At 47.5% G+C, this 15366-nt stretch overlaps 1 protein-coding gene across 1 annotated transcript in view; it reads left to right on the forward strand.

Moving 5' to 3' along the window:
• Positions 1-15366, forward strand: part of LOC128725152 (uncharacterized) — a 41083-nt gene that overhangs the window by 15584 nt on the left and 10133 nt on the right. The window contains exon 2 of the mRNA XM_053818873.1: positions 10057-10555. Coding sequence (XP_053674848.1) covers positions 10057-10555 — 499 coding nt within the window. The remainder of the gene's footprint in view (positions 1-10056; positions 10556-15366) is intronic.

The raw sequence follows: 15366 nt of genomic DNA on the forward strand, positions 1-15366 counted from the left end.
CTTTCCTTTTCCGTGCCATTTTTGTTTCCACGACCAGCAACGATCTCACCGCATGGAACCATCGCACGAGACAGTCCGGAACCGCGGGATTTCCCGGCGCCGTTGGTTGTGCAATGAGCCAATGCTTTTGCTCCTAGGAAGCGAATAAGTGACCTAATTCCGGTTGGATTCGCTGGCCGCAATTGAACGAGCAGTGAAACCAGCCATCATGGTCGCTATCTGGTAGCGAAAAGGGCCAAAGGCATGTCACACTTTGTCCGTCGGTCGTTGTGGTTTTTTTTCTTGCTCGCGGGATGAATCGTAATTTATTGCGGGATTTTATGATTTGTTCGACGGGCAAACGGGCTGTGTCTGGCGTCAAATCATGTTTCTTGTCTGGGATGCGACCCTTATCTGGTCACGGAACCGATTATCATCTTTAGAATCACGGCGCTGCAAAATTTAACGGGGTTGGTGAGGCGCATGAAAACAAAACACTCTCCTCTGACCGTTTAGGGGTGGAAAATGGCGCCTACGGACCAATAATCCATTAATCTGTGGCGTTGATGTCGGTCGACGGGTGCAAGAATATAAAAAAGGACGGAATGGCCGATCGTTTGCCGTTTGGATGCTTCGATTTTTCAATAAAATATTTAATTTTTGTACTGTGCTTAATGCCAGCAGCATAAAATGGCGACTCGTGGTGGACAGCCTGTCTTATAGTGCGATCGGTTTTATTGCCACATGGCAAAGGCCGTGAAAGGTGGATGCCATATTTTTATCGCGATGTTGTGCAGTTGATTAGCATTTTTTATTATCCACCGGACAATGTCAGCGGTAAATTCAATCATCGCACGAGAAGTGACAAGGCGACGCTCGCAAGGAAACGTATTTTATCGCCCTTTTGGGGCGCACGCGCCTCGAATGGACTGTGTAAAGATTGATTAGTTTTGAACCATGTGGACGAGAAAGGTTACTTGTGTAATGATGACTCTTTGAGAAGGGCTTTTAGAGTAAATCAGTTCTCTTTGACTTTAGCTCTTTCGTTTGAACTCAACGCTGTAAATAAGTCGAATATTATACATGTTTAAACGAGCTATTAAAAAAACGTTTTTTTACATATAACGCCTGTCTCAGATGAATCAGCATGACAGAAACATATTGCTCCATGTTACTGAAAATAATAGTCCCATCCAGTTTAACGCTTAGTTATCAACATGATTGGCTGCAACTTCTATTCCACAGAGCCACATAACGAATGCCATAAACGTGTCTTTGCTAAATATTCCACCGCGAGATAGATCTGCTGTGTTAGGTAATCCTGAACGTGGAATTGATATCAAAGAGCTAATGGGAAAGCTGCCAACGAATTTTTCCATTTGTTAGAACTCATGCTGCGCTGCTGTAGCAGATCTGATATAAATCGTATGTAAATGTCGCTCAAGCGGCCTCGGCGTTATTGAAACCCCCCAGGGGCTCAATAATGCGGATTCGCTCGGACCCTTTTCGCCGGGGAAGCATGAGAGCTCGCAGAACGAGGCACGAAAAGATCTATCGTGTCACGTTCCATCGCGTAAATTGTGGACATATTTACAACATCCCCATTTGCCTGGCTTCGTGTCACCCGCGATGGGTGGGCGCAAAACGCGATCGGACTGCGAGCCGTGAGGACCACAGAATAGAAGGCTGAAAAAATGTTTAAGGTTTTTTTTGTGGCTTTTTTGTGTTTAGGAGCAGAAGATCCGCGAAACAACGAGTGAGTGCATAAATGAGAGGGCACGAGTTAAATGCCTGCGACAGACAGACACTAGTGGCAAATAGAAGTCCTTCTTCGGGAGTCATGACCGTGGCTTTGGAATGCGAGGAAGTTGAGCTTCCTTCCGCGTCGAATGAGGCTCGGGCCACCCTTCGGGGCACGTATTACTGTCAGCATTATTTAATTTTGCCGAGTGAATCTGGGCGTGCTAGGTGGTTGGCTGGCCCGAGGGCTGATGTTACTGGGCGTTTTTCGTCGTGACCTCCTTTGTCAGATGTCGGAAAAAGGCAATCGAGCTGGTGGGCTGCCCGTAGAAACTTTAGCTCCAATTCGGTGGTAGCTTCGCGAGCTGCTCGGAACGGAAAGGCTAACGAGAGTGCATTTTATTACGGTGTCGTTTAGGGAATGGAAGCTCCATCACGCTCTCACTAGCTCTGTTTCGTGTTTCTTTTTTCCGAAGCGATGTACCTTGCTGACTTTGGCACCGCGGAAGAAGCGGTCGGGACTACTGTCGGTGACTAATTAGTGCAGATTGCTGGGTTTTATAGATATCGACTGTCAGCTTTACGATACGACACGATACGCCAGTAGTTGGCTTGAGGTGGATTAATTAGCAACAGGGAAATCGTTCAGTTCCGCACAGCAGCAACAGCATAGACGGCGGAAAATGAATGCTTGGTCGATGCAGTGGGTTGTGATTTGGAAAACCGCGTGGGCGGTGGTGAAATAAGAAAAAGGAAAACGTGCTAAAAGCCAGGCGTGATTTTGGTAGAAGCTTTCATCTGGAGACTGAGTCCACTTGATGAAGATTTTGTTTCTTTTTTTTTCGCTCCCATTTCCTTGCAAGGGTGTGCTTCCTGTGGCGGAAGTTCTTCAATTAAATTATTCCATCGGAGTACCGATGGGGCGGCTGTTCGAATTATAACAAACGGCTTTATTTATGGGCAAAGGTTTTTATTGGAGATTAGGCACTCACCAGCACGCTTCTCGTGGGTCTTTGTTTCCGGCCGAAGACTCATTAGGCGGATGGGATGGCTTAAGTGCCGCTCGCAAAACAACGGATTAGAAACTGGGTCATGGTATTTATTTGGCTGGATCACGCCTTCGGAGGGTGCACATACTTGAACCCTGCTCCCGGTAACGTGGAGCTTGGCTCTTTTATTTGCTGATGCGTTCTTCTCGTTCTATACGCTCACGCCCGTAGGCACTAGAATAAACACGTGTTTTTAAAGACTTGTTTTTTTATCATCGCACATTCTTGAGCATAAAGCTCCGCTCGCAACGGCATATGCGCTTCCGAAACGAGCCCTTTATCTGGGGCAAAAAGGGCTTGCAGCGTTCGCCACGCATGGCTTCCACCCCGGTACATAGCCATCAAACATTGGGCTGTAAAATTCGGCTTTATCTTCGGGTATTGTTTGCGTAACCCAGAAACAAAATAACTCCTCGCCCTACGGGGGTGGACCGGGACTCGGTGCTCCAGGAAAGCGTGTGTGAGCGCGCGACACTACGGCAACGTCGGCAAAGGTTGGCGCCAAAACGACCGACAGGTCTGGGACACGGGTCTGAGAAAGGGTTGTCCCGAGGGGTTGCGGATAAGGGCGCGTCGGTATATTGCATTGTTTAACTTGGCCGAAATCACATGACAAAATCGGCCATTGAAAGCGCGCCCAACGATCCTGGTGGGCGTCGATTGGAAATGTTGGCTGTTGGCGCCCCCCAGTTGGTGGCTGGTGACACATTTTTGGCCAATTGTCAACTACCTTGGGTTGAGGCGGACAGAGTAACACGAGGCTTTTGTGGCATTGCCTGCTGCAGCGTTAGGGATGACATGCGAGAGCAAATATGCGCGCGTTTACACAGATTTCCGCACAAGACCAAGGCGTGCAAAGGACCACCAGAACCAGAGAGTTATGATCTCTCTCTTTCTCTCTTTTTCTCGCTCTAGATCAGCCTTGTGGTATGTGAAGTTCGATGGAATTTCTATCGGAAATAAAATCCTTTGCCCCCGGTCGTTCGCTAGATGCCCGCGGCCTAGAGATGGCAAAATATGCGTTCTAGGCAGCATTTTTGTCAGCTTCCCCGAATGTTGCTGACGGGCCGGAATTTTCTTTCTTCATCACACATTTTTCCGGGCATAAATATGTTTCGATGTCGCCATACTGGTCGGGGTTTTCTTGACATTGCCCAACCGTTGACTCCGTTGCTGCTCAAATCCGTCGACGATGGTGACCTCTGGAGAGTGTCTGAGTAGTGGAGATTGTATCTGGGAAGAAGAAGTCATTCGCTGAGAACGTGTTGCGTAAAACCAGTGTGCAAGGTCTACCCATTCGGCTAGGGTTCTGGAAGTAGCAAACAGCGTGCTCTGAACTCGAGAACCCGTTGCTTTGGGAGAGTTATCTGAGTTATAATTGATGGTATTTATAGCGTTTGGAGAGCTCCTAATGGGAGTCTCTAAGCGCCTTCCTGGTGAAGTGGAATTCGGCGGAGTTTTTTTTTCGGAAAATCGCTTTGAAAATAGCTCCAACTCACCGGTTGGCTACAAACACTTTACGATCTTGGAGAATCTTCGGAACTCTGACGCCCTCTGTTGTCTGGAGATCTAAGGAGATAGCCCGTGCGAATAGTGAATCATTAATTTTTGCCGGCTTTGTGCTGGGGTTGTTTGCTTCGGCTTCTTAGCTTTTTAGCTCTATTCGATGGCGGCAAACTCGCTTTTCGTGCCTTTTGCGCACGAACTAATGAAAGACATAGCCTAGACTCTCGCCGAAGTCTTGGATGGAGCACCTTTGTGGTCATTTTCCGTTCCCTAGTGCACCCGCACGAGGCCCATGAATGACTGATAATACCACGATTGTTGCTCTGGCAGCGGTGAATGATGGCGTAGAAGCTGTTTCCCTCGTTATCGATAATTCAGTTTGCAGTTATAATACACCATGGCGTGATGTAGTTGGTCTTTTTCTACGCTATTAACCAATTTGGCGCCTCTAAGGCCTGGCGGCGTGGTCGATTCTGTGCCAGCTCTCGATCGTCCGTCAGCGGAACTCCGTCATCATCTCGTGCATCGTGCGGGACATAAGATAATGGGCGGAATGTTATGCTTCCAGCACCCTGAACGAAGCGGCCCATTTCCCCCAATATCGTGGAGGATTTTCCTGCCCTCGGACTGGTGATGTGTGGCTTTTATCGATGTTGGTTTTTTTCCACGCTGCGGAGCGTCGTAGCTCAACCCCTCTACCTACAGTGTGATAGCGTAGCCGTGGGGATAAAAGTTTTCCGATTTGTGTTACGACTGATGCCAGATACGGCTTAGGGTTGGAGAAAATACAAGTTGTTCCTCGGAGAAAATACGGGTATTTGTTCGAATGGCACCATTTATGTGTGGTGATCACTTCGCGTTATCAGTTGCTAGTATCGATGTAAAGCTGGCACACATACACAATGTGTGTGTGTACCATAAATGGAAATAAAATGAGGAATATGCTACGTGAAATACCGCTGGTAACTGTAAACGAAACATCAATGAATTGCGTAAGTGTGTTGAAAAAAACTTTTTTTCCTTTACAAGATTAATGATCGGGTGGTCTGAAACGAAATTCGTATTCATTTCAAAGGTGCTGAAAGCTTTCGTTGATTATTGTGCGCACCTTTCTTTTTATGGTCGCTGTGAGAAAACAAAACTTTCACTGAGCATAACAAGGCGCCGCACTGTTCTCAGTGTTAATGGTGCTTGTGCGCCATTTTTAAAAAGGGCTGCGAACATTCTCATCATCCCCACGAGCTCGACGTGACACTCGTGGGCGCGTGCAAATGTCTCGATGTCCTCAATCTTGTCTCAGCGTCGCGATTTCGAAGCCACGCGTGAGCTGTGTGCGTTGTCATCGGCCTCAATGACATGTTGTTAACAATTGTGTCGCGATCAGTGTCAAACGCTTGAAAAAAGGGGTTTCTCTTGGTGGTCTGCTGCTGATGTTGCTGCGAGACCTCGTGTCGGTGTAAATCTCCTACACGCGCCACCACAACCGCAGTGCAGGGTAGATTAAGGGCGCTTTCGGTCGGCGTGGTAAGCGAGCATAATTTCTCCATCTGTCGGTCGAGATTGGCCACGCCAGCCGGGAGGGATCGCGAATTCACGCGGCACTCGTCATTCGTGGCCCTTCGAGCTGATGGCATTTTGGTGAAGTGTAGCGAAAACGCATTTCGCGCTACATTCCACCATTTCGTCAACTATTTCACGGCGGAACGCGATGTGTGCGTGTGTGCAAAATTCGCACTGAAAAGATTCGAGACAGGGCACGGCAATACGCCATCTGCCTTAATAACTGTTGGTCAGTAGAGAGTCAGCGATCGTCGACGTCGGCATGATTTTCACCGGTGCATCGGTGCACTTTGTGAGCCCTACACGGTGCGCTCTAAATTGCGCGTGACGCGATGAAAGCGCTGTTTTTTGTTGAAACGACTCCTACCAAAGACGCATGCATGCACTCGATGTGAAACGCTGCTTCGGTTTCTTCTTCTTGACAATCAACGGGCCGAGTGTCACTTTACGTACGTTTGACGAGATGGAAAAAAACTCACATCCAACGTGCCAAAGATGATCGCTGCCGTCGCTTAATTGAACGATCGAATGCGACTAACGGTCTGCAAGAACCACAGCCGCGACGGGCAAAAGAGTCTCGTTAGGCTATAAAATTGGTCGCTTCCCTTTGATGAGTCAACATCATTACTAAAGAACTAGCTACCGTGTCACAGCACAGTGCGATGTGTAACATTGTAACAGTGCGCGACCGTTACAGTGACTTTTCGTTTTTTATTTTTGATGCCAAAAACCGATAACACGTATGTTTGATCGAAATATGATTAGATTGCGTGTGGCGCCATTCGCCGTATGCTCTTGTCAAACAAAGCATGGAAGTATGATTGAAGTCTTCGAAAAGTCTTCCTGTCTGTGACCAGTAGAGTAGCTCAGAAAAGCTTGATGAATGTGCTATGGAGAATAAAAAAATAACACGCACGGTTGAAATTGTAAAGCAATTACCATTTTGCCGTTGCGGAAGATAGTCACCGCGGCAGCAGCAATGTGGCAAACATCGGATGCTCACTGTATTGGAAAGTGGAATGAAAGGGCTCACCAGCAGCAGGACGAACAGGGTCTGCGAGCACTGCCACGCCTCGCAATCGCAATATGAGCGAGATAAATTGTGCAGCGATGTGATAGGACAAGGCGCTGCTAGGCAGGATGCAGGCTCGACAGCGTTTTATCGTATGGGCCTAATTGAAGTGCTCTTTCTTGTTGCATGCTTGCCGTGTAGTGGAGTGTTAGTCGCAGAGAACCCGTGAGCTCTAGCTGACATGCTCGGTGATCCGTGGCGGACGAACAAACGACCGAATGGACAGCGCGATCATTTAATTAAATCACTGTCACATGATAAATAAACTCGTTTGCTTCGGTAGCTCGGTGGAGTGTGAGCCGTTTGTATGGTCGTCATGCAAGCCACAGAGATGAAAGAGAAAGTTTCGCTTTTTCAGCACCCTTTGGCTGTGCTGTCTGCTGGTGTTTCTCGGAACGGTGACATTTTCGAGGATTTTCTGATAGGTGTTTCGCTGGGGATTTTCATTTCGCTTTTGGTACAGTCTCAGGCGGTTTCCCTCGAAATTTGCCAAATGAACAAAATTCGAGAAAACCAGCGTATAACCGACTGTAGCTGTTGAGGAAGACGATGCAGACCTCGACGACCAGTTTGCTAAGATTAAATTTGACGGAAGGATCACTCTAGTGGCGATGTTAGGTTTAGATGTGGCCGCCGAGTTCTAATAAAACTAGCGTACGATAACAATAAGCTCTTAAGCAAGTCATCACGTCCGTCGTAACGAAATTTTGGTGTCTAGCTTCACTTCCAAGAAGACACAAATCAACGAACGAGCAACATCTGAAGCGCATCCGATGGCAAATTAATTAGCACGTAGCTTTCCAAACCTCGTTTAGCGCATGGTTTTCCGCCGGCTTTCCTCCGTAAGCCCGAGAACCGTGTTGCTGAGCGGCTGAGCGTCACACACCGTAGCCGGAGAAGTATCGATTTCTCGGGTTGCAGCATGATTAAGAGATTTGAACGGTCCTGATTCATCTGCTTCCGGTCGAGCCGCGGTGTGGCGTGGAAAACGTCGTGGTAAAGTGCCGCCAGCGAGTCGAGTCGCGGGGTAAATTCGTCCTGACAGCCATGATGTTTGTAAGGCCTCGTTGGATAGCGACACCCTGCTGGCAAGCATTTTGCTCACCCTTATCGTTTCGGCAGTAATGCCAGGAAGATGGCTACCGACTGAATGTCTGGAGACCTCTCTCTCGTAGTTGTTTTCCACACACATGGACACACGCGCACAAAATAAAAAACCGAAAACTTTGCAGCGTAAACCGCGCGTTTAGGTAGCGAAAATATAACAGAACAAGGAGACTAGTCGTTCCGGTAGCTGCACAGGGCCGAAGAATCAATTAGAAGTGAGTAGGGTAGCGAATTGGTCGCCCATAAGGGTCTCGTGCCTCGGGCTGTGGATGGCAGGTCGCATAATTTTCCCGATTTCAGTTGCCAATCGCACGCCAAAAACACAAGATGGATGGCAAACTGCAAGGGACGCGAAACTCGTAGGTTCGCGTTTTGCCCTGCAAACGATGCATGGTTGTGGTGGTTGTGTTTTTGTTTGCCCCATTTATAGGGTGTGTTTCACGTGTCGGGTATTCGTTTCTGCACAACATTTGGCTGTCTCTTGTTATGGTACTAAATGGAACTCCAGGTTCCGCTCGAAGAGGGGCTTTGCGAAGCGATTAAAACAAAGGAAGATGTATTTGGGTCACGGAATCTCGCCCTTAATCCTCCGGACGGGCGCACACATGTGTACGAGAAATTGTTGAGGTTAATCCGGCAGGAACTGTGTGCACGTGCTGCTGCGGTGGATATGCAAAGTGTGTCTTTCGGACGTATTTCAATTTGGCCAAAGTGCCGAATGAATAAATTAGAATGGCATTCGGGAAAGGTTAATTGCTAAAGTTCGAAGTGATTATGTAAAATATTAATTTATCCCTTCGACAGTCGCTCGGCTATTGAGCATGCAATCCGGTTTCGAGGACCCGTGTCGGGTCTTCGAGCCATTGTTGGTATGTTGGTATTCATATTCAAATTTTTTTGAAAGAATTCAACCCATTTTCCCGCCCGTCGTCTAGCCGAGGCGGTTGATGGGACGAATTTTTGAACAAATTCTGCCTGCTACTAGGGTAGAGTGAGCCGGGGGTTCGGGTGATTGGATGATGTCGGATAGGAAAATTGCGTGCCTGGCTGGGAAAGGTGTTTATGTTTTCCTTTTACCGACGATTGTATGTTTCCGTGTGATGTTCGTCAAAGTTTCGACATGAAATTGCATGAATGGCGCTCAGTCCGGTCGGCGAATAGCTTTGGAATGGATGGCGGATGACTTGGATTATTTATGCGGCTTTATCGTGGTGCTACACGCGAAGCTGAAAGGTGTGCGTGAAATAATTTGGGAAAGATTCGCCACTGAGTGTCTATCGGGGGCCGTAACTTTTCTCCTTTGCGCTAACAATCGATTGGGGCGATGTAATTTTACGCTGGGAAACGTATTCTTTGTATACGAACTCGACAGCTCGGCCTGTAATGATGTAGCGGAAAGTGTTTGTTTTTTGTGTATTTTGCAGCTGAAACCTCTGCTTCTCGTGAAAAGAACCAAATTTACTTGTTACAACCACGCTGTATGGATGTTGACGAAGCGCCCTTAGAACGACATTTTGATCAGTTTATTCTAAGAACTAGCGCTCTTTAGCGACAAGCTTCATCTTCCTCACGGTGTATTGAAATCTTTACAAAGCTGTGTTACAGCGATCGATAAATTTTACACCTCCAGCTAACATCATAACGTGGATTTCCGTTGATGTCACCTGTTGTTCGCCGTCGTATAAGGCTTTTCCTCACGTAGACGCTGTATTTTTCTCACCTCGTTAATGGCGGCGGTAAATAGATTATATGAAATCATCGTACGTAAGCACGCATCTGGCGAGGGATCTTTCGGTAATGACGATGCGTACCGCGAAGGTTTGCGCACGAAGACTACGGCAGGTGGCGGCATGTGTGTATGAATAATAATGAGAGTCAATGTTGGTACAGAACGCTTGCTTCTCCGTCGAGAGCTCGTCATTCTTGACGCGAGATACGTCACGTTTGGAGTCGCAGCCTCTCGAAGATGTTTGCTTCTGTCCTTTTGACTAATGCGCCATCATGGTGTGATTTTTCTCTCTATTTTTTTTTCTTCCGTTACAGATCCGTGTCAGCTGACAATCAGTACGAGGCGGACCGTGAAGGGCTCAACGAAATAATCGCCACTCCGCGGTACCTGGAGTTCCTCAAAAACTACCGTGAAGAAGCGGCCGCTACTGCAGCCAACGAAGCGACCCTAGCCGTATCATCTCCACGATACATCGAAGTTCGCAAGGGTCGGATCGTGCTCGAGTCAGCGTCCCAAGAACAGCCGCCTCCACTGCCGACCAGAAATGGCGCCAAGACTGATCAACATGGCCGAGATTCGGTTTTACGAATCAATCACGACAAAACGCCCTCCGGATGTCCGGTGGCCCTACCGGAAGCTGAGCCGGATGACGACCAGGGTGCTCCACTGGCACCGCTGCCTCCGTCACCGCCCTGTTCGCCTTCAACCGAACGCCAAGGATACAATCCAAACGTCTCTTCCCCACAGCGCGAGTGTGGGAAACTTGTGCGGAACACTTCCGGTTCGGGGTTCGGAGATGTCTGCAAGAACACGGTAAGTGCGTCAGGCACTGGGCATAATTAAATCGTTACACCGTTCGGCTACGCACAGTGTTCGAGTGATTGCTTCTACCGGTGGGAACGTATGGAACTGCTGCCCTTTCGGTTGATCGTAAAGCGCAACCAACCGTGCGTCAGATTCCCACACACTTGCCATATGCGCGCGATGGCCATATCCGTGGGATGGCGTAGAAAGAACTTTTCGGGTTCACATAAGGGCCAAGATGTTGCGATCGCGATCAACGGGAAAACGACGAAAGTCGACTTTTACGCTGCTCCAGACCTTCGGCTCCAGGGCAATTATGCTGCGCTCTCATCCAGAACGGTTTTTCCTGCGCCCGCTAGTTTCTTTCGATGTCAATGTTGCCCTTTTGGTTCGTCGTTCCTTCGTCGTCACGCTCAACGTCCTGAAATGTGTGCGCGAACCATCCCTCAGAACGCTTCGATGCACACACCACGCGAATGGGAGAAATTGCCCTACGATGACCCAACAGTGGTGGCATGGTGGCGATGGAAAATGCACTTGCACCAAAGCGAAGGTCCCGCACACTTGCTAGAACGCACGTTCGATGGGATCGCATCAAGATTAGTGGTGTTTCTTGCTCTGGGTTGGGTGTTTTTTTGTGCCTCTCTTTTTGCCGCTGTTTTCCGTTTTTGCTGCCTTGGCCCACACGCGCAATGATGATGCCGGTTGTGCGCGTACGGAGATAGGCACAATTGAACACGAGAAAAACGGGGTATTAGTGAGATTCGGTGGAAGTGGCGTGGCATTTGGGTAGCAGGGAAGAGTATTTAAATCACAAATGGCTACAGTTACGCGACTCTTGGCCCGTGCCTTGTGAAGAAATGTTGCGGCGAAGCTATGCGAAGCATCTGCCAACAAATCGTCGGAATTCTTCGCGTCAAATGAAACTATCGTGTTTTTATTCTAACGGGATGTCGGTTATTATTCTGCCGAGCTCGTCGAGTTGAAACGTTAGCGCTAATCGCTATGAATTCCCAAATAATCCTTTTGTCTCATGTAAATCACAATTTGGCACCTAACTGAATAACATACTTTAAGGTAAATTCAATGATCTCAGTCGAGAACGAAAAGTTTCGGCAATATCGTTATGCTTTATAAATATGCAAGCGAGCTAGAACTTTTGGATATATTGACATTGTATACAGTTATTGATGATTACATTACATCATACACAATTTTATCAAGACACATTCCGCGGGTAAATGTTGAAGAAAACCTGGTACACTTCTTACGTCTTCTAATTTAACATCGACTAAGAGAGCTTTGTATTTTTAAGAATGAATGCATATTTCAGTGGTGTTTGAGTTTGTTGGGGGTCAAAACGTCTCAGTTGCGTGGAACACAAAATGTTTTGTATAGCCTTGGCTTCAAAGCTTCCAAAATACGCCTGCTAAAAATTATAGGAACGTTGACGAGAAAGCGAAAGTAAAAAATAATGTTTACATTTCAGAGAGCCTCAGATCATAATAAATGGCACTATTTTGCATGAGCCATGGTCCGTGGTCTAATTGGCGAAGGTGGTGATTGGTAGCAATGATTACGCCGTTTTCTCACAACGCTTCATCGCTTCGGAACAATCGCGCGCGAGAAATCGTACGACAAGAGAACCGAAAATAACCCCAAAACGCGTGGAACTGGGCGCAAAATGTATAACCTATTAGCGGTCCATCCATCACGGCATAAAGTGCCGCATTTGCAAGTGGTACAAATGACAGTTTAGTGCGGTGCGGGGGCTTTGGCTTCAATTTGAAGACGAAAATCTCCCCGTCCGCGAGGGTGACGAAGGCGACAAAGGAGCCCAAAATATGGGGAAAAAAAACAGCTACACAAACAAATGTTGTGCCCACAATGGTGCGGAACGAAAAAACAAACTAAAAGCCTACGACGGCTATTGACGTGCTCCGGTTGTTCCGGTGACGGTATTTTATAAATAATTCATCGTGGAAATGAAAGAACGAGCCCCGTTACGCGAGGGAGGCTCTGGTCCGCGATGGAATAGCAGCATTATTGTCGTAGGCCGCGTCTTTCCTACGTGTCCGCTGATGTGACGCCCGACTCCGGCGGATGATGAGGAAGTTATTGAAGAATGATGATGAAGGCTTCTTCACGGTCTCCCAGTATTGAAAGATAGTTTGACTGTTTTCTTTAGCGGATCGCACGGATTATTTACCGTGAGGCGGGAGCGTTGGCGTTGTTTATGAATTGCTAACGAACCTCCCCGATGCCGTGCTTGGTTTCAACGTGGAAGCCTAGCAAGCGAAGGAAATCCAAAGGAAAACCGCACTAGGAAAGCAGCTGCCGCCGGGCGCGGGACTGGGGAAAAATATGGAGCACGCTTTCTCTGCTACACGGCGGAGTGTTTTCTTTTCCTGCTCTTATGCTACACCATTAATTGACTTGTTTAATCACGATTATAATGCGAAAAGACCGCCACAGCATCGCCTCAGTGCTCTCGCATTGCTTTGTTGGTGGTGTGGATGGGGCAAAAAAAAAAGAATAATTCCTCATTGCCGTAAGTCTCCATGCATCATTACACTTGTACATAGTTGTGCTGCTCAAACGTGAGAAACTGATGTGCCAATGAGGAGAACGGTCGTGTTGCAACTTGCATACAACCGTACTTGTTTCAGTTCGCTAATGTACCATGGATCTTGGTGGATCGACACGAACGAAAGTCCAATACACGAATGGCGGGACGGTTTATATAATTTATTTTGCCTGCTCATAAATTCTCCTTTTTTAATGCCCGAGAAAGGAATACATAAATACACTTTATATTTCGTGTTCACCCGGACTTTGTGTAAATCTCTCGCGTTTGTTTCTTTTTTTTTTGCGCTTCCACCCTGACACCATATGGCGATGAGCGCCGATTTTGGAAGTCTTTATTGTCTCGATTGTGCATTAACATTAAACGGCGAAGCAGGCATCGGGACAGGAGAGATGTTTTAACGGATTGAAGTGAAACCGGAATGGGGCTTATTGCTTAAGCAACGAAACGGCATTGTTTTGCGTTAAAGTTGTCCTACTGTCTTATTCCTGCTTGTCATACAAGCCGATTATTTTCATAATTGCATGTATTAATTGTGTTGCTTCCAAATTCGCGCCTGCAAAAAGATCGCTTCTTCTTTAGTACTCCATCGAGCATATCGGCTGGGGAAACGAAGCTTCAATATAGTCGCCGTATATTTTATCTGTTTCGATCCGCTCGTCATCAAACAGCACAACAATCGATCGGCAAGATGACCCACATAAATCAAGTGGAAACTGTTGTGCAATGTCCGGTGGCCATCCTTTGGTTGGCTCGGTTTTGAGCTCATTAGCTCGATAATGTAATCAAATTGATATGACAGAATGGATGCAAGCCAACTTAAACGGCCAGCAAACAGTCATCGAAAACAAACCGCACTCATCATCCGGGGTTGATTTTCCATTAGATAAGCACGGGCGCTTATGGGATAGCATTTTTTGTTGCTGCGTTTTGGGTGGAAATAAATAACTAAAAAACCGTCTCCCCACCCATGGGAACGTCATCAAACGTAATTTTATGATCATGTGTATCCATTAATGCGGTTGTGCCGTGTGCGTAAGGTGCGCAACCCTTCGACTTGAGCGCATGGAACGGAACGGGGTGTTGGAAACGCGTATGCAAATGGGGTGCTTTTACGTAAAGGAGAATAAATAAAACAGGTTTCAATCGGGCTGGCGAACCCGGCGATTGCCAGCGCCCTCGGGGACGTTGCCCCGCTGACTGGGCTGTGTTTGTCCGCCATTTTCACTCACAAATCGGAGGAGATTTTCATAAATGAAAACCGAACGTAAATATCATGAAAAAATAATGGGAATTCATTAAAAACCAACGACGAGACGAAGTGAGCGATATCACGCAGGGCAAATATAGAACCGTGAGCTAACGAGATGCCATTCCTTCCGTTTCCCAAATGATTTTGGCTAAAAGGGCACGACCAAAAAACCCCTTTCAGTCGATCGATGGGTTCGGCAAAAGCGATGATTTATGGTGTGACACATTTCGCAAACACACACAAACACACCGAGCCGTCCTGCGAAAAACAAACATCCACCGTTTGGGGCCAGCGAGAAGCCAATGGCGCAAAATATCAAACGATCCTTGTTGCCAAAATGGACAGCGCTTCATCGCTCATCGGTCCGTCAAATCGTGAAACCTCTGTGGAAGGGTCAGCTGTTGGGGCCTTTCGGAGACTGAACTGACCCACCAGCAGCAAAATGAGCCTCTCGGCAGGGTGTCGAGCGTCGTGCTCTGGTTCCGTGTCGGTTGCTGGCTCGACGTTCGGAAGTGAGCATTACAAAAAAGTTATGCGTAAACATCTTTGCCTTCTCTGGAAGAAGGAAAGAAACAAACACCACCTTTGATACCGGCGAGTGTGCCGGATGTGGCTCCGGAGCGAAAGAGCAGAAGATCGAGACGTGTGTCGATGCACCGGCAGGAACCTCAATTTCCACGGGGCACCCATTGCCTTCAAAATGGTACCATGAAGGGTTTGAAAATAACTCAAAATTGATCTTCGTTTCGTCGCGTATCTCGTGTGTCAGTCAAGCCTTCATGCTCCTTCACGGCGGTGGAGCATGCTTTTTCTTCTTCCATGCTCCGTTCATGCCCAGCGCCTTCATGTTGGGCGTTGTTATGATTCGGGTGTCTTTCGGTTTTCGGCGTTTTAAAAAAAGAACCCGCTGAGAGATGAGTGGAAACTAATCAAGCTATAGATCAAAGCGTGCGTTTCGTCGTTTGGTTTTAAGTGTAAATC

The sequence above is a fragment of the Anopheles nili genome, chromosome 3 (assembly GCF_943737925.1).
Source record: "Anopheles nili chromosome 3, idAnoNiliSN_F5_01, whole genome shotgun sequence".
NCBI lineage: Eukaryota > Metazoa > Arthropoda > Insecta > Diptera > Culicidae > Anopheles > Anopheles nili.